The sequence below is a fragment of the Lipophrys pholis genome, assembly GCF_963383615.2.
Source record: "Lipophrys pholis genome assembly, chromosome: 12".
NCBI lineage: Eukaryota > Metazoa > Chordata > Actinopteri > Blenniiformes > Blenniidae > Lipophrys > Lipophrys pholis.
This window is the reverse complement of record NC_137641.1, coordinates 25894436-25915395: the sequence shown is the minus strand read 5'-3', so window position 1 is coordinate 25915395 and position 20960 is coordinate 25894436. Positions and strand designations below refer to the sequence as shown.

At 39.2% G+C, this 20960-nt stretch overlaps 1 protein-coding gene across 1 annotated transcript in view; it reads left to right on the top strand.

The window, feature by feature from the left end:
• Nucleotides 1–20960, top strand: part of LOC308117808 (netrin receptor UNC5D-like) — a 200310-nt gene that overhangs the window by 113961 nt on the left and 65389 nt on the right. Inside the window, exon 3 of the mRNA XM_080476938.1 lies at nucleotides 20766–20909. Coding sequence (XP_080333064.1) covers nucleotides 20766–20909 — 144 coding nt within the window. The remainder of the gene's footprint in view (nucleotides 1–20765; nucleotides 20910–20960) is intronic.

Here is a 20960-nt window from a genome sequence, read left to right as displayed (position 1 = left end):
CGGCAAGCTGTTTATGGGCCTGCTTTCACGGCTATTAGTACAACACTGTTGGTGCTTCACTTAACGGGAAGCACCAAGTGATATCTCCTCCCAGAGTTAACAATGGACCCCTAAATTTTTACTGCCTCCAGTCTGGATTCATAGCTCCGCTCCCATCTGGCTCCTTATCACCACTCATATCTGCTCCAGTGGGACAGTCAGACGAGAGGGATGTACAGAAGGGAGAAGATTGACTGGGAGAATGAAAGCTGGAAAGTAGAGCACCTCATAAAGCGGAAAAGCTCAGTCCAGAACGTAGTCTATGTCGGGATGTGTCCTCCTGACAGGATGCATCGGAAATTGAGGGGTTTTGCGAGTCTGTGCTGACCTTGGCTGAGGCGGCTCAGAAACTGAACAGTTGACGTTGTTTTCCTAAACACCAAGATGAATTGTCATGTGGCGGAAGTTCTCAATTAAGTTTGGAGTGTTGAATCCTGTCTGTCAACACCTCACACTGCTGTTACATCGTCAGCACTCCAAGTCGACAGTCTCACAGACAGTGACGTGCATCTCACAAAGTTTTAATTAAGGCGATAAAGTAGTTGTGTAGAGAGACTGGTGGAAACTTTATAATTACCTCAATCCACTACATTGAAAATAACTATGATTTTGATATTATTTATATCTAGGCCGTCCTACGTCCCAGATATAAAAAAAAAAAAGAAAGTCATAGGAAAATTGTTAAATATGGAATTTTCCGCAAAAAAATAAGTTTATCATTATTCCTCTTCAATTTTTTGGGTTTTGAAATTATTTTAAATGACTTAATTTAATTAAACTCCACAATACTAAATGTGTCTGGGTTTTTTTTGTGTCTTTTTCAATGAAGGGTTTCTATGAATTTGTCTCGTACTGTTCACACTCAAAACAATTGAAAGAGTAAATCTGGTCTCCATCAAAAAGAGGAGCAACAGCAGGAGTGAGGCAGACGTTCTCATGGCCTCTTTTCATGCTTTTTCATTGTTTTGCCGAGTCAGAAAAAGTTGAGATATTTTACACATACACATGAAATGCAGTACATTATTGTTTCTGTGGATTGTGAGAACTTAAACGCAAACGGTGAGAAAGAAAAGGAAACGCACTCAACTCGCAGGCTCAACCCAGATTGTATAATCTGAGGTGAGGCACAGTGAATCGCCTTGTTGTTTGGATACAAAATAGACACGTTTTGGCAATTTGTATCATAAAAAATGATGGTAATCGTACAGAAATGTGTATATATATATATATATATATATATATATATATATATATATATATATATATATATAACGGAGTGCAATGCAGTGTACAAATATTATTTGTAATAGTTCATCACTATTTGTCTTTTTTGTGATGGTATGTATGTCATGACCACACAACTGTGACATTGACTTGTGTGACTCTACATGTAACGACTATTATGTCTTTCACATTGAGTGAAACCTTGCGGTTGAATGGCTTATGTTATGATACAGTGTATTATTTCTTGATTTTTATTCTGTTGTCACCCGGGTTGATGTATTGTTCACATAATGAAGTGAACGCGATCTGGAGTATTAGGATGTTAGAATGTACAGTGACTGGAAACACCATTTGTTGCGTTTCATTGAAGTTGGAGCTGGAAAATCTCACATAAGTATCTTGCTACTTTTTGTGTGAAAGAGACTTGATGCCACACATGCAAGCACACAGGAAACATCAGCATCAGTGTTGCAAGGTGCATAATTCAGTGCAGCTCAGGTAGTGATGGCTTTTACTTTATAACACCACAAGACAGCAGCCTCTTCATCAGCTCGATGTCTACACTCACACAGAAATAAATCGGCTGATGTGCTTCAGGGGGGGAAAAAACACCCAAGATGAACAATAAGCATGGATCAGCCTTCATATTAAATGCAAGAACACACAATAATGAACATGCGGAATATCTGGTGAGTCTTACTGATATTTGTTCTGGATGATACCTCATAATCAGGATAGAACAAAATGTCCCCGAATGCTTGCCAGTTTCAGTGCATTTTTTTAAGAAGAGTGGGCCTGGCCATCTTTGACAACCCACACTTGGACGTGACTGCACACCTCCCTCTGAAAGCAGTAGATGGCTTGAAATATTCAAACGATCATATCTGCATGCATCATTTGGACACAGTGGAGAAGTCCTTTGGAGCATGTCATAATATCCAGGGCTTAATAAGATATTCCACATCTATCGGTTCGATCATTAACTGAGCGGCAATGCAAAAAGCTTCTTTTCCTGTGATGCTGACTGTTTTCATTTTTCAGACATCACTCCAGTAAATGCTTATTTTGTTCAGTTAAATTGTAAATGGGTTTTGAAACGAAAATGTAGAAAGTATTAGCCGGTAGCTATACTGGCCGTCACTTTTTGGCCTTCCAGTACTTTTGAGTGAGGAACCCTAAACAAAAAAAGTTCTAATGTGAAAAAATAATTACTTCTAATTATGCATTTTTCTCTGTTCGGTGGAAAACCTCAATTTGCGGACAAAAATTTCACTATTGATCATTGATACTGGTTGGAAAGGGTATGACTGCTGTTCAAGCATCTCAAGGCCAATTCAGAGGCAGAGTTTCTTTTCCATTATATGGATTAACTACATAAAAGACTTTGGTACTCACGTGTGGATTTGGTTTACTGTAAAATGCACCATTATGTATTTTATGAAGGTAACAACACCATGTTAACAATGAAGATACAATCTTATAATTTCCCAAGATTTCACTTTCAACATTCACAGTCTAATTGTGACTTGTCCTACAAAGTTTTCACTATGATTGCTGTTCAGTTCATTTAACTCAAGGTATTACCAGAATAGTAGTTTCTAGAATATAATGTTAATAATAATGTAACTTTCTTCACAGACTTGGGTGGACCTTTTAAAAACGTACAAAAAAAGGGACACATAACTAACAGGTTTCTGATACTGATATGGTTTGTCTAAGCAAACTAATCCTCACTGTTGAATAGAACTTTTTAGGTTTTAAGGCCCAAATGTCACAAAATAGAAAGCATTTATTAGGCTGAAAGCAAGTTAAATCGCATCACAACGTACAAATTAACCAATGGTGACACTGAAATCATTCAGTGTGCCACCCTTTTCTACCAATGTGACCTTGGAAGCCGAAGTCAGTGAGAAATTAAACACGGCAACCTCCCTAAAGAAAACGAACATTTGGTTTTGCAATTACGGAACCTGCAGCCACTGTAGTTTAATTTATCCCCTGGCGTCACTGAAGACAATAGAATTCCTACATCATGTGTTTTGAACGTGTTTTATATCATCAAAAAAAAATGTATTTCCTTGGAAAGAATAAACCCATACCTGCAAAACTACCAGCTTATTTTGGGGTTATAGGACTCATCCTTGTGCCTCTCTGCTGTTCTTTGACTGCACATTGACTTTTATGGTGTGAAGTGACAGCTCCTCTTTTAAGGGAGACTTTTTGACACGCTTGGAAAATATCATGCGTTTGCTTCTCTGTGTCTTCCTTCCTTTTTGTTTATCGTCTCTCATTTATCCTCCATCTCTGCCTTGCCTTCTGCCCACTTTTTTCCTCCATTTTTATTTTCATCCTAACACATGCACACAAACAAACGTCACCTTAAAGCTCAAGTGCGTGCGCTGTTTGGCCTGCATGGTGATGTGTGGCTGCTCGGGTGTGCTTCAGTATTCTGCGGTTCGGAGTGCAGAGGATTTCTTTGAACCTGACCTGGGATTTAGAGAGTGTTTCTCTACAGTGTCTGTCAGTGGTGTCCGTGTTGCACGCAGGCAGAGGCGGGCAGGCGAGCCACATGTTGAGAAAATGAACATCTTGCCTCTGCTGAGACACTTCTGGCTGTCCGTCCAGCTTCGTCTGTAGGAGGCAGTTGAACAGCTATATCTCAGTACAAGCTATTATAGTCTGACTCAGGTGGTAGAATGGCCCCTGGGTCCAGCAGCATGCAGGGGGCTGTAGCTATTAAAGCGGTAAGCTGTGAATTAAATGCAGACAGACTCAACAACACATGCCCGGACACTGTTTGACCACGGGGTTTAAGGCAGAGGACAGACACCGTGTATATCCAGAGGCAGCGAACTCAGCCAGGGGGAAATATTTAACCACTGTGCTGTTTATTCTCAGATTTGGCCGAAGCCGGGCTCTACCTTCCAGGGGACAGAGCGGCAAAGGAGCGTAGAAACGTATCGAAGGCAACATCCGTTGCAGCTTATGTGAAAAGCATCTGTTGCCATAAACATGAGAAACTGTGGCACGATATATCGCTTGTTTCAGCTGCATGAATCATCTTGTGTTTCCCTAATTTGTAAGATGTGTAGCAGAGGAAAATATGTTTTTTCCATCATGTAACAGCTAAATAATTCATACCTGTAATTCATCTTCTCTGAGCGCTAATCCTGACTCAACTGAGTGAGCACGAGCATTGTTTGTTTTCTGGGCTTCTAAAAATTTTATTCAACATGCACCGGAGCATCTTTATTTGTTTTCAAATACATAGTTCTTGAATTCACCTCCAAACCATGGAAACATACAGAATTATGTGGGTTTTTTTTAAAGCAGAAGAATATTGAGATGATAGAAACGAAACTGCAACGTTTGCAGTTTGTCACACAATTGAAAAAAAATCTATATCCCATTCACTCAAATATTAGTGCATGAAAAAAAGAGAAAATGTTCAAAACTAGGCCTGAAATGTGTGAAAAAAAGAAGCGTTATCAGCAGACATTCCCCAATATTTTTTTTAGATCAGTATTCTTAAGACTCGAAGATGATAACAGCTGCCACTTCAAAAATAGATTAGCAAATTTAGACCAAAACTAAATTCAAACCTTTGTTTTCAAACAAAATTTGGTTCCTGAAAATTGTGATGAAATCCTTTTTCTACAAGAAAAACTAAATATAGAATAACAAACAGTAAGTGGATTCATCGTTTCCCATCCTGCAAAACAAAGCATTTCTTCACCCTTTTAGTTGTATTTTGTGCGTAAAAATCCCTACAGATGCAATCTTACATAACTTTACATCATACAAACTCAAAAAAAGATTAATATATTAAATTAAGAAAACATCGTATTACATTCTAACCTGTGTTTAGTCCTGATCCAAAAGCATGTCAGCCATGACTGTGGCAGATGTCCGAAAAAGGGAAAGTTAATCAATCTGGAAGGAGTCGCCATTTTGCACTTAAAACAGATTGCTCATGTCATCGCTGGTAAAAAGTTAGTAAAACTACACGGCGCAAGTGGGAATCCTGTTATGTACCATCTGCAACATGCAGAGCCATTCATGGAAGGAAGCTGCAGGTTGCTCACAAACTTTTAAAATGCAGTAGATGTCGGAGCTAAAAAGTGTTAAAACTGACTATAAACTTGAGTCGTTCACTCCTGCCTTTTTATTTAACATGGCAGCATGAGAGGGGGTGCAGACGAGGCGTATTTGTCTTCCCGCGTTGTGTTTTCACAGTTTAAGCCGACACAGGCTTTAACTTTAAAATCACCTCAACGGTGAGGATATGCAAGTTGCAGAAGTAAAGATACTGTATGTGTCAAAATGACCTTGTGCATTGAACAGCTGCTTCTGTTCGAACTGCATCGATGAAGCTGAATGTAACTTTACTCTTCGAACCGTTTTTTTGAAGCAGCAACAAATACAGTCGGATCAGAAGTAAGATTTAATCACGTTTTCTCGACTTGAGGTGGATTGTGTTGAGGTTTGCCATTGTGCTGTCAGACTCACTACAATGAAGATTTTATTTTTACATTATTTTAATGTAAGTCCGTGGCTCCCAACCTAAAAGTTGAAGGTAAAAGAGTTTTCCCGCATAGTCCCTTGCACACAAGTCAAAGAGTAAATCTATAATTTTCTCCTTTTATTTTTAACCTCAGATGCTCTGTATATTGCCATTCTGCTGTCCTAAGTGATAATACTCAGAATAATGCTAATATATTTTACCTCCTAGTGGAAGAAATGTTTTTGAGAGACTGAATAGCTGAGATCAAAGCCGTTTCTCTTTATTGGAGATCGTTTGACTGTTTCGCCTTTTGCTGCAGTTTTTTATGTGTGAGTGAGTTGTTTTCTCCCACATTTTTTATTTATTTTTTTGTTTGTTTTTGGGGTTTTTTGTTTGAGATTAAACCGTGAGGGTGACTGTGAGGTTTGCTCCCAGAATTTCAGAGCATCTAATGACATTAACAGCGGGGTTCCAATGCGAAGAGAGCCAACGTGTTGGCTCGGTGAATGTTTCACTCTGGATCCGTTCGTGCGTGACGCACTTGGGGAATGTACGTTGCGCAAGGCCAAACGTTTCTCAGATATTTCAGGAAATGTGTTTATACGCTCTCCCGCCAAGAAGAACCAAATGTGAGCTGGATGGAAACAAATGGGGGTGAAAAATGTTTTGGAGTAAAATGCTGATGTGATGCCTTCCAGCCAGGGTTAAATCCCCTTCATAGACAGATACTCACTTACTGTAAGTAGCCAGATGCTAATGTGCATTGCTCCCAGCAATGACTGGAGCTTCCCTGAGGCATTTAAAGACACTAAACCCCGTAAATCCACCTACAGCTTTTAGAGGTCCTGGTCGGTGGATTCTGTTGACTATGGGCAGAGGTGGTGAAAGAATCCACACATGAGGACGAGTACACATATGTAGACTTTGTGAAAGTGGAGTTTAACATCTTTAGTCAGTTGGAATCTAAAAGTATCTCCCGTGTTTAACCATTCGCATTCAGCAAAAACAAGCTGATCTCTCACCCTAAACCAAAGTCCCAGATGGCTCTGTAATAAACGGCATGAAATAACAACAAAACAACAGTAATCATGTAGAGATAAATTGATGTTGCACATCAGTGTTACACATCGAAATGATGCCAAATACCACACCAAAATACCAAGATACATGTAGCGTAATTTATTTAACTCATCGTTTGGCAGCAGAGCCCTCTGCTACTCTATGATGCACACACAAGCTGTATGACTGTACAACATTTTGGACCAAAGGCCTGAAATATATGCTCGGGTTCAAAGGGTTAAAATGGGAATTGATGGTGTATTTGTGTCTCCTCTGAGTCTGGCCCATGGCCTCTTCAGTATCTAGATATTTGGCTTCTACTTCCACCTGTAATTGACGTCTGAGGTCATTTTCATCTAGTTGCTGCTTGTTCTTTTCACACAGAGAGAGTGTCTTTTTGTTTTCTATTTGTACACTATTTGGGATGACATCAGTGTTTGGATGGTGTTCACCATCAAACTAATAATACTCTTATTCCAAATCCAAACTAAAAAAAGTGACAATCTGAGTAACATTCAGACTGGTGAAAATGTCGTTGTGTGTTCTACCATTTTTATGCTGAAGGATCCTCACTCGCATTGTTTTCTTCCTAAGCAGCAATGCAGATGCCTGTTAACCTTGGATGATGGGTGTTCGGCACAACCCGAGGTTCGGCTGCATGGGAGGTTCCCCATAACCTCAATCTAAGCACGGTAGCTATTATACAGTTTCCTGCCTTTTCTGAGGAGTCTTTCTGTGAGTCTTAACTCCTGACTTGCTTATCTCAGGACACCCCACTAGGAGCATACTGCCTCGGAAGGCTTTGGACCCTTCTAGATCAGATTAACCCTTCAGCCTTGAGCCCTCTGTATACTGGTCTACATATCTGCATCCTACGAGAAATTTAAGTCAAAACCAAAATAATAAGAGTTCAGATCTGATCAGTCAAAATGATCACCGATAAATTTGTGGATTTTACGATACACGCGCATAGTGGTTCATTTTTTAAAAATCATTGACTGGAATGATCGAGTGAAAAGTAGCACAGAATCTGAAAAGTTAAAAAGTGCAGATTATTAAAAACTTGAGTGAGTTTCATATTAATGAACTTGACTTTGTTTTGGCTCCAAAAACATCTTTACTACTCCCGTCTGCAAAAAGATCCAGGCTTACTGTTTAGGATAACTTGGCAAAGCAAATCAACAAATTGTCAGAATGTCAAATATTTACCTCAAATACCCAGATTATACAAAAATGTACTGTCCTGAAGCATATTTATTATTGAATGAACTTGTTTCTCAGGTTTTTAATCAACCGAGCAGGTCACATGGAGATCAGAATTCTCGTTTTTTTAAAGGAAAGCATTTACACATTTGCAGCACCACACCATTATTATAAAATTAACCAACAAACAAACAGATTAAAAGCTCTGAAAATAATTAGCTGCATAATGGAACATCTTGAATGGGCGAAGGTAAGAGCTGCGCCACATTACAAGAGAGAGGTCTGTAAACTTCCCAGACAGTCTCATTACTGCTCTCATTCCTTTTGTACAGATGTGGCAATCAGAGTGACATTTTGAAAACGACTCTCTAAAAGGAGAGGAGACACTTTCCCCAAGTAGGAAAATAATGTCTGAATAATGCAGAGTTTATTGACGTGAATATAATAGGGCACAACAAATCTGCAGCCGGAGACAGATGGCGTGGCATTTAAAGGCAAATTGTGGAGATACTGAAGGTGCAGAGTTGGAGATATGTTATCGTTCAGCGTGATATTGCCCAGTTCCACTGTATATTTTGTTCATATCGGTTTTCAGAAACAGTGACAATTTCAATAGCTAAACTTTTAATTTTACTTCGTGATAACATATCTGAGCGAAAAAAAAAAAAAGACATTCAAGAATTAAAAACAAGATGCTACTTTTGCCTGGCAAAAAAAAAAAAAAAAAAAGAGGCCGTGGCACACGGGAATATTGGCTGCTGGTAATTTTGTATTTTTGCAAAAGAGAAAGAAAGAAAAGAATTAGTGGTAACAAGAACAGTGTGAACTTTTAATTGTCTCCGGGTTTTCCGCGATCGAACCGCTTCTGTCCATTGCATCTGCAAGACGGCACGGGAACTGGCACGGAGACAAAGATCTAACTGAGTCGTCTGATGTGACCAGAAGTCTGTGTGGTTATCATGCAGCAGCCTGCTTGTCTTTGCACATGGTTTAATCAATGTAAACACCCTGAATCATTGCACACAAAGCCCTCTGCCCAGTGCTTTACTTTTCAAAGTGGAGACTGTCCATTCATGACATAACGCTCCAGCTTCTTCCCCACATTTCTAATTTAACTAGTTTTTATATTTAGTCTAAAGTACAGTGTTTTCTTCTTCTTTTTTTATTTAAAGTCACGTCATGGCTTTTGCATGCTTTACCTAAAATAGTTGAAATATGCTATTAACATTATTCCTATCTCTTAACCGTGATTTGGTATGCACTTACTGTCAGGACCCGCTTCCTGTATGTTTATTCTCAGCGCATCTATGATCCAGCTTTCACTAAAACACCCAACGCTTTCCTTTGCGCCGCCTCATTTGAATGAAAGTGTTTGTGCCTCTCCTCAAACAAACTGGGGAGGATGTGAAAACACTAAACAGAAAAACACAGACGTGTCGGAAGTGCTCCTCGTGGTCTGACATAAAAATTAAGCTCTCGGGGAGATATCCCGAATGAGGATGCTGTATTTCAGGAGACGCACACCGCGGAAAACGACCTGACTGGTGAGAAGCGACGACACAAACTCCCAACAATCCAACCGCTTTGGCTTCCTCTAACGCCGCATTGTGCATTGAGTCCAAGTTAACAACCCACAGGGGAGAAAAACAAAGAAAACATTTGAACAACAATGATTTTCTTGTCAATCTGTCAGAGAGAGAACATTTTATAATTGCCTTCTTCATTAAGGTTAATCTCAAAGGGTGAGACGTTAGGCAGCTTACTGAAAACCTAAAAACACTTGAAATTTTACATTAATGACAAATCAAGAGTTTAAAACTTTGATTCCGTTAAGACTATGACAATGAAGTACCAACATGGAGGCAGCAGCAAAATAAGCTTTTATTCATTATTTTTAACATCTCTGGTATTTCAGATACCTGCTAACTTTAATTTTACAGCTGTTTGCTGTCAATAGGACGGCATTAGTATAGGAATAATGAGGCCATTCTCATTAACAGGGCTTCTCTGACAATGCTAACAGTTGTGTCTTTGAGTAGGACAATTCAGGAGCGGCACTCCAACTGTTTTCATCAACAAAAATCAACAAACAACTTTAACTGCGTTACTGATTTCATTATATTGATCAGTTACTAATGCAGTGTTTAATAGTAAGAAGGGGCAACTGTAATTCATTCATAATGCATTCTTTATCTCTATCGACACTGCAAGCTACCAGACAGGGTGGCAACGTCAATATAATACTTCAAAGTGCCAAAATGATGCGACAATGAGCAAATGGTCATACTGTACATTAGAAAGCAAGTCAACTTCTCATAAAATGTGTAAGCAAAAAGATGATGCTATTACCAGCTGCTCACTGATTTCAGAATAGGTCTATAAAAATATGTTCATCCACCTTTACAGTTCTATCCAAGTCAGGTTCTCGGGATGAGTGAAGATGTCTCCACATATAGATAAAAATATGTAATCTGTACTCCTCAGTGTGAGAATGTAGAATACTTTTTAAACAGAGTCTGTGTGCGCTGGCGAAGCGATCACTGCTCACAGAGACAGTTTCACAAGCAGATGGTTGATGGAGTTCTATGAATAATTGACTGTGATTACCTACTGACTCGATATCAAACGTCATCTCTTCATGATTCTCTTCACATCTATGATGAGGTGATGAACATGACACCATTGCATGTGTTCCTTTACCTATTTATTACTTTGATGAGACGGCTAAGTTTCAATCATGGCAGCAGGCTTCTTGGGGGGATTTTTAGGAATATAATTTATATAAATCTGCTTGCTCATGTGGATTCGTTGGGTTTTTCTCTGTTAAAAGCACCTAGAAATGACTGTTTTATTTGGTGCTATTTAAATAAAGTTGAATTGAATTGAGTTGAATTTATTATACTTTTTTATCACATATACTAAAATTGTGTACAGTGGCGTATATATATATATTTACGCAAAGAACAAAATGGAAAAGGTGGAAGTTAAGAGTTGTTGTTGACAAGGCGTCAGGCTTCATAATTTACACCAGGATAAGATGCGTTAATTTAACCCATCATGAGACAACTTGCCATATGTTGTAAAAAATTAGTAATTAATAACATGAAGGTATGTGTTTGATTTCTTGGATTGATACTATCGGTCTAAATGGCACCTGTCCATTATACGTCCCATTGCAATTTAAAAACACTGTTGGACTTTTGTAAAAGTGTCTCTTGCCTTCACTCAATGTGCCTGATTGATGCATTTATAAATAAGAAATATAAAAAATGTGACACTGTATTGATTTAATTAAAAATGTGAACATCAAAGCTGCTGCACCAGACAATAAAAAACACTCAATGGGTAAAAGTTTGGGTAAATCTCAGCCAATACCTCCTTATAGATTATAGGACAGTATTACACAGTATTGTACAAGATGTAGCACTATTATTGCATACATTTCTACAAAAATCCAGGAAGAAATTTGTGAAATTACACAATTCTTAAGGTTTGAATGATCACAAATATGTGATTTTAAGTCTTAAAATTGTATCCTCGGAACACCACAGTGTAGAAACCTTCACTAGTGAGTTTTCTATAAAGAAATAATGTATCAAATTGAAGTTTAGTCAGGTTTCTTCATTTGAGTGACCTTTTATGTCATTTAAAGTCTTTTTGCATGTGTGGGCATTAAAAAATAATGTTGTGTGCACGTTTTGCATTTATGTAATTTCCCAAAATATATTTGCAATACTTAAGTCTCAGACTCCAATGTCGTAGCACATTCTAAGTACACGAGTGGCAACATTTACCTTAAAACAAAATTAAATAAATAAAATACAAGTATTGTTTGTGTCCAAACTTCAATGCTAAATGCGACTGTCCTGACCTGAATTCTGAAAGATGAGCATGATCAAGGCTGACAGTAATGGGGGGGGGTCCCACACAAACACAAAGGAAGAGAGCTCTCTGTAGAGTCGCTGTTGAAGTACTTGCTCCGATATTGTTCTGCAGATCCTGAAGCTGTGAAGCCTTGTCAAGCTTCATGTAAACGACAGTGCCTCAAACTCTTCAGATACATGAGACTGAGAGTGAAATGCACTGCGGAGATATAACCGAGTATAACACAGATGGTTTAATGCCCTGAATCTTTCATTGCACTTCAAATCATATTGTTTGGTCTTAGATGGGGGGGGGGAAATCCTCTTTGAAGAACGAAATGAAGAACATCTCTCAAGTTAAAGTATGGATTTTGTAAAGGAGACAGTACAGTGCTCGTCTTGAGGCTTAGAGGTGCTATTTAGAATTCTCGCCTCACCAGGTTGAAACACAGCAGCTTGATTTCAGGTCTTTCTGTTTGAGGTTTGCATGTTTTGTTATTTGGATGGATCCAGCTTTCTTCCACAGACTTGTGTTTTATGTTAAGCAGTCACTAAATATCTTATGTGATCTCTTCATTTTTCACTCCAAACTGCTTTCATTTGTAGATGTTTTGTTTTACATTTGTTTTTTAATTTCAGTTCAACTAGATTTTTATTATCTACATTTCCCCATATTAACATTTATGATAATGCCTCACGTGTTGGAATATTAACATGGTTATGTGCTTAAAATGTCTTTTTTTTTTTCTTCTTCTTTTTGGCTAGTGTATTACTTTCCCTTGTTTTGTGGTTTAGTTTTCTTCATAAACGTACTTTAATCCACCTTTAATCCACTTACTTGCTTTTTTCCTCCATTGTTCTCTTTGTCCTTTCTTGCTTTTTTCCTGTAAAACACTTTGAATGGGACTGACCTGTGTGGAAGGTGAGTCCAAAGTTGGATTGATTGATTAGTAAAGCTGTGATAGAGGATGAATGAATGGGTGTTGTTCCTGAGCAGTGTCGTGTGTGTGTACAGATTTCATACAACAGCTCTGATTTCTTCATCTCTTTGCAATAGCAGTCTTCTGATAAATCACACGCAGCTCGATACTTCAAATAATCATCACGACCCAGATTATGAAATCCCTTCAGGAGAACAGCCCGCACATTCACTTTTTCTTTTTTCCTTTGGCTGCATTGGCTCCTTACAGACAGTAAATCAATCAGTTTCTGTTATATTTATAATGAAAAGCCTTGAAATTTCAATGACAAGGCTGCGAACCGCTCGTACTGACCTATCGTGGAAGAAAACTTTATTTTTGTCTCATTGAAATGCTGCAAGAGGGGTGCGAGATGGAAATGAGTGATAGAAGTCAAGAGATTACTGAAGGACAGCGTGTAAGAAGAGGAGAGGCGAAGGTGGAACAGAGGGGATATCTGTGCCTATAGACCTCAGCTGAAAGGATGATACTCTGATGGGGAGATAAGAGAAAGAGGGGATAATAGGAGAAAGAGGACATTGGAAATGGAGAGGGTGAAAGAGAGGCTGAAAATGGATCCTGCGCTGGTCGCCTCGAGAAGGAGAGGATAGCAGCTTTTGCAGATCTACTGATGGAGCGATAGCGGTTGAGGCAAAGTGTATGAATGCAGGGTGGAGGGAGGAAGTATGGATATCTATTCCTGTTGATGCTCCTGTCAGAGACTCCAGTGTTGTGTATTATGATCCCGGCAGTTTGCGAGATATCATCAACGAGCCATGAACTCACAACAAATGGGGAGGTGTGGACTGGTGAGGGGAAAAGAACGATGCCTCCGAGTCTCTCACTGTCGCAAACTATTAGTTAAAGAAATGGAAGTGAAACAAATGAAGTGGCCCACAGAGTGAAAAGTACTTGTGTATGCAGAAGTGGTTCCTAATAAGCAGACACACAGTTTTTTGGGGGGGATAAACATAAACAAGGCAACTGAGGGAATGACACAAATAAGGACTCGCAGCATTTTAATGGCTGAATTATCATGATTTTTTTTATGCATGGAGTAATGCGTCCCTTTTGGTTCCTGGATTAAGTATGACACACACAGCTGGGACCAGACGGAAGATTTTGCTTGGAGCATGTTCCGCTTGTCTAGCAGGGTTCGTCTACGTCTGGCCTTTAGCCAACCCTCGCAGCCCCCACATGCGGAGTCGCATGCAGCAGTGTCACATCTCGCAAACGTTTCCCCAAAGCTGGGTTCACATCAGACAGACGCTCTCCTAAAGCTATATCCATCCACCTCAACCCACAGCCCACGCCGTGTCACCCGCTATGCACACGGCTGCCTCGCGAGGAACCCTCAAACAAACAGAAGTCTGCCCCCCCCCCCTTTGCTGTGGCGTTAAGCGCGACAGACACGGATGAGCTCAGTCAGACCAGCCGCCCAGATCAAGCCACTTGTAGCTGGCACTGCCCGGCTCTCCCAGGGGCTCCTCAAAATCTCAGCCAAAGTGAAACAATGGACTAAAGCTTGGAAGAAAGACACCACAGGCTCCATGCCAAGCAAACTAAAAGAGAGACCGAATGGAAGAAGGGGAAAAAAAACAAAACGTCAACGACCCGGGATGATAAGTGAGCATCAGCGTTGGTATATCTCTTCTTGACTCTTTTATGGATGCTAGATTAGAGCCACATTAAAAGGACGTGATTAAGGGGGCAAGTGGAAGCTGCTCCACCTTGAGGTCTGTTGTCAAGGCTTTGTGGCGGTCTGTCAAGAGCTACTGGCATGAGGCTGCGGGGGGGGGCAGAAGAGAGGAAGAGGTGAAACAAAAATAAAGAGGCATCCAGGGACAGGCTCATGGACGGAGCTGAAGGGATGTTTGTATTCCTGAATGTGGAGAAGTGACCGTCATCGTCACCGTGACTGAGCAGCTTTTGGATCTTTTTTCCCCCCAACACAGTGTCATTTCAGGCTATTTGCAGCTTCTTGATCTCGGTCTAATGTGAGAAAACCTGGAAGTCAGAATGTCGTTCTGATTTTCCTCCTTTTGTTTATTTCACCGTCTTAAATCAAGCCATGGCCTTCAGTCAAGCGAACAATACCCTCCGCTGCAGTCTCCACACAATTATATATAGTATATCTATATTATTGCACATTATATGGAGCAGGATACCTTGAAATGTTATTCAGTGGCTGACTTTGTGCAGGAAAAGGCACTTTTGATTCAAGTCTGCAGGGCTTACAGCTCATGTCAGGAACAATAGATGTTGTTTATTCATAAGTTTTTGTCTGTTTTTCTGATCATTAATAAAGATGAGGAGGTCCGATTGTGGGGGGAAAAAGCAACTGTGAATTTGGCAATGTCTATTCCCTCGCCTTCTTAATGCTTTAGGCACAAATCAGAAGTGAAACTACATCTACAAGCACTGACAAGTTCTGAGATTACAGAAGAGAGGTATGATTTTGAAATGTTTAATTGTTTAAACCTTAAATTTCAACTCAACTTTGTACCATTGTTTTCAAGCAAGGTTATGACAGACTGCAATATATATAGATATACACAATTGATTTTATCTATTTGTGAAATCAGACTTGTCTCGATTGTCTGAAAATGAGAGCCGAGGGTTGATTACAGACACTTCAGTTCATTCTTTGTTGAAGAAAACTGTAGTTTTGTCACGTGAGCTGCACATAATGGAGTTTTGTTGAATGGTTTGAGAAAAGCAGAATTACCTGCACAATAACATCTCTGGAGTGTGAGCACTCTTCATATTACAAATCGTTTCTAAAATCAAACTAAAATTGTGATATATCATGTTTTAAGAGCTCATGTTTTGTCTCTTATCAAATGTATAAAACATTTAAATGTATGCCTTCAATCATTTATTAATGTATAAATACATATTGATTGAATTAAGTTTTTGTTTTATTAACATGTGTGTTTGTACTTTGGAATATGAAATTAGCAAAAAGTTTAAAGTATTTAGAGTGTTTTATTCAGTGGAGTCTATACACACAAAGTAATGGCATTTTTTGAAAACATATATGGTAGATCTTTTTGTATGTTGTCTGCTACTGTTGGGACGCTTTTTTTTTTTTTTTTTTCACAAAAAAATACATGGTTTTTGTACATCTCCATTATTCCTACCATAAAATTCCACCATTTATCATTTTTTATTAAACCAGCTTCTTTTCTAAAAAAATAATGAGAACCAATTCCACAATACAAAGGCATCGCCTTGATCCCCAGATTTCTACTGCTGCTGCGCAGCCCGAAGCTCTCTGTAGGGAAACTATTGAGTTAGTTTGACTAAAATATGTATGAAATACTCAGGCCCATATAAAACTTGTTAAACAGTTAACATTGCCCGTTTTCCTAAGGCTGACTTTATATTTAATTTTGACGTCTGTATTTCCTTACCTTAAACCTCTCGAGAACCTATTTTGAGTTGATTTTCTGTGATTATACATACCCAAATGCCAACACTATAGGAGTAGATGAACAATATGTGATCTCCTTATTTGGTGGATTATTATGAACTGAATTTGCACAAGAAGGCCTTCATTGGATTTCTATTGGACTTACAGAAACAGACAAAATTTAGGGAATGCTAGATTCCTGATTTGCCTTTTACGCAGTATCATTGCTTATTACTTCAGTGGTTGTATTTGGATCATAAAACAAACACAATATTTGTTTTTTACATAAAGCATGCTTTCAAAGAAGGTATGATATACATATAGTGAACAATATGAAAACCTTTGGAATACTGGAATAGCAAAAATAAAATAAAAACCTTCCCTGACCGCGAAGGACGGTCCTCAAGGGGTTAAAATCTTGTTGTAGATTGCAATCACTTGTTCTCATGTTGAAGGAAATGTTGTCGTATAACATGGAGGATGTGAAGTCTGACCATATCTCTACATGATTTCTAATCTTATTGAGCATTAGTCATAGATGCGTCAGCGGAGCTCCTGACATCACAAATGACAGAGTGATGCAGGATTTTATCAGTGTGCACGTGATAACTTCAGTATCTTACATAGAAATAATACATTCACAATCTCCTGCTGCTGCGCTGAGCTAATGGAACTGAACTTCAGTGGCACGATGACGCTGCAAATTTATCCTGATTTGATGACAAATGTAACCGCACTAGAGAGCAATCTTGTGTTTTTATTTGCGTGTAGTAAAATCTGCCTCGCTCTCACTTAATCAGGCATGTTGATTAAGACTCTAATTTGAAGCAGGGGAAAGGAGGAGGAGTAGATGAAGTGGGAAGGAGAGGGGGGAGCCATTGTACATAATATCAGTCAGTCATTGCAGAGGATTACAGTGTCTTCAGAGAACATTGCTGTTTTACATTACTTCATTAGGCTCCCTTTGATAACCTTTCATTTCACATTATTAGTTTTCATTTAATCCCAGCCCATGTCTAAGCTGCTGTCTGCAATGTACGGCGCGACGGCAAAGAGCCTGTGGAGAGACAACTCTTCTACAAGTGTAGGTCTGCGTAATTAAGCATTAAGCCACGAGAGGCAGAGCTTTGCAGAGATTTCTCAACAGCTGCTGTAAGATGTGTGGGTAAGCACGACTTCTTAGCTGCTCTTAAATAATAGTCATGATCTTCCTTTTACAGCATTCTACCAAGGTTTGATTCCACGCTTATATGGCCTTATGTGCAGTTTACACATTTGTCCTGTGCATGCATCTGTTTCTCCTACCACTCTCGCTTCTTTCCCCGTCCCAAAACAAACTTGCGAGGCTAATTGGTGACTAAATTGGAAGTATGACTCTATCTCTGGGATTGCTCTGTGATGCACTGGCACCCTGTTGGGGGTGTGCCCTGCCTTTCAGCGAGCTGGGATCGGCTCCAGCAACCCTCAGTTTAATGAATCACTTATAAAACTAAGATAGATGAATGTTTCAGCCTGATTATATATGATCATATTTGTATTTTTAAATATTTTGCTTCTTTTCTTTGGATTTTACACTTTCGTAGAGTCTGCCCTCCGCCTTTCCCATTTTAATTCGCTGCCTACACATGGGAGATTGGAAACTAAGCACGCATGTAATCCAGCATTTCTGTTTGCAGTTTTGTCTCAATGATAACAGCCTTGCAGTTTACTGTTCCCTTTTCAGTAGCCATATCAAATCTGTGTGAAGACGATGCAAAAGCAAACCTAAAACTTCCGACTGCTGTTCATTCAAATCATAACAATATAGTGTATTATAAAAGTGGAGCTTTGTTTTAGAGGAAAGTATTAAACAAACAAGCACGGAGCTCATTCTTCAAATATGCATGTAGAGTGTAAGATTTGGTTACTTCTGGCATTTTCTCTTTCGGCAGCCGTCTTTGGCCTTTTCAAATATTACCAGGATGAATGGAACAAGCAGAGCTGGCCGCAGCTCTAAAGATTTGCTGACAATAGACTGCTATTGGTGTGAAGAGGCTGCTTATCGACTGATTTTTGTAATTAACCAGAATGAGATGGTGGGATGCCCCACAGGCAGGCAAACCACAAGTTTCTTTCCTGTATTTCTGAAACAGTAGCTGCCGAAAGAGTTTTCTTGGGTATTGAAATAGAATTGTCACAATCAATATTCAAGGTGTTATTATGTCACCAATTTAACTTCAATTTGGTTTTCCTTTTAAATATCAATGCAAGATGTAATTTTCTTTAAATTGTGTAAATATATTTACATTTCTATGAACTGCTTTGTGGATCCAAATAAAGGACAGATTGTAAATCACTTTCCAAATGAGAAAGTGGCGTCAACTGACAACAAAACATCTTTTGTAAAAATGTCCCTATAATTTGATATAACTGGCAAAAACAAACAAAAGGTGGGTGAAGTTATATAGCATGCCAACTAGAAACTGTGGAAGTAGGTTGAGGTGCATGGATGGATCATTTATAGGTCCAGGAGTGAACAATGGATTCTGATTGTAATGGTTAGCATTATGTATGGTGACAGAACTTGATCACGTATTTATTTTTTACTGGCACATCTCTAATTTCCACTGAATCAGATCAGGCTTAGATGCACCAGTCGGAGTTGATTGTGCACAAACTCCTCAATGCTCCATTTCCATCCAGACACACCAAAGAGATGCCTGAAGTCTTTTTAAGGAAAGCTGCATGAAATTGCATTAAGTTGCACGGCGAAGAAGGAGTCAGACATAAGAACAGGATAAAGAAAATTTGGTAAACCTCAAGAACACCTTGATCTTCCATGTGTGTTCCTCCTCGCTGGATCAGCAGTGCTTTCATTAGATCATTAACACTAATTATTGTGTAGTCATTCATTGTGATGATGCCAAGTAACTGTGCCTTTTCTTCTGCACTGAAGATTGTTTCCCTGATTATAGACATTTTTTTTTAAATGCATCACTTGTGTACTGCACCAAATATGATGGTTTCGGTGTCAACAATCTCGAGCAAACCCGAAACTTCTAGTTGCATAGCCTGAAATCGACACCCAGAAAGAAAGGAAGAAATGCAACTTGTGGGATTTAAAACAAACCCCACACCCTGCCTTGTAAGTATATCAGCTACTCTTTCCAGATGTGAAACAACTTTTTATTGATGGTCCTACACAGGACACGTTCAAAAATATCAGTCATTTTAGGAACGATTGAAAAATAATTTTCAGTTTGTGGAAAAAGACGCTCTGGTTGCACTCAAGTCAGTTTATTTATAGATCACATTTAAAACAACAAACGTGCCCTACACAAAGGTTTCATCATAAAATCATTTGATGCTACAATCAAATAAAATCACAGTCATAATATTGCTGCTTTCACCCCCCCAAAAAAATCTATTCATAGACTATCGTACTGGTTTTCTTCCTTTGGGAATTGTAGTACATCTCCACTTCCCACTGTGCAAGAATATTTGCATGCTGTGGGAGGACGCGGCAGGTTTGGACACCAGACACCAAACATTAGCCAATCTTAGCTTTGTATCAACATCCTAATAAATCTGTCGGCGGGTCTAAAATGCAGGTTTCTGCAGGGTGAGGCAGAAATCATGCAGGCTGGTTGAAAGCTGCAATTTCCTAGATACCCAATAAAGCTCTCCGATTATACATTAATGGTCCAAGCCTGTCATCTTTTTTTTTAATTTTTTTTTTTTATACATGTTCAGGCATAATTGAAATGCTCGGCTTTTATATCCCCGTCAGTTGTCTTGGAAAATGCTCATTTCAGGCCTGGCTCATTACGGGCTGCATCACAGGCAAACACACAGATCGTAAAGAATGACCTGCATGGCAGCAAGTCAAAGTTCTGCGGCAGAAACAGATGATTTGATTGTTAAAAATGCTATTTCATTGCGCTGGATTGGCACTATCTCTCTTCTACCTGAAATCCAAAGCTATTTTTTTTATAGTTTTCAAAGAAAAAAAAACGGTGCCCGCTCACTTGAAACAATACAAAGGTAATGTGTTCCTCCTCTCAGTTTCTGCTCGGACATTTAGTGTCACTTGTGTGAAATTGATAACGCTGTACACGCACCGAGAGGAGATATTAAGACTCACTAACAAGTTTTCACAAGTACAAGAACCCAACTGAGACTTTTAAAGAAATAATTATCGAAAGACAAATCATGACAGACATATTAATACACACAACAATGCGGTCAGCTCTGTGAATTTCCGTCAGAAGAAAGTAACCCAGCTTAAATTGTTGTCCAAACAAAATCTGTGAAATTTATTTGGCTTGACACACATTCTTTCAGCCGTCTCCTCCGGGCAAGCGGCAGATCTGTTTACAGCTGATAATCGTATCAGATTCAAAATTCACTCATCATCTTGTCCCAACAAATCTCCATCTCTTTGATTGATCATCCCTGCCACATAATGAGAGCTAATCTGAGCCATCCTGTGTTTTTTTTTTGGTTTGTTTGTTTGTCAGGGTTGAAGATCCGTGAGGTGATGATCAACGTGTCACGTCAGCAGGTGGAGGACTTTCACGGCCCCGAGGATTACTGGTGTCTGTGTGTCGCCTGGAGTCACCTGGGAACCTCCAAGAGCCGCAAGGCAACCGTCCGCATCGCCTGTAAGCAACTCGGCGTCACTTTGATAGCAGCCTGACCTGAAAAGGTTACCC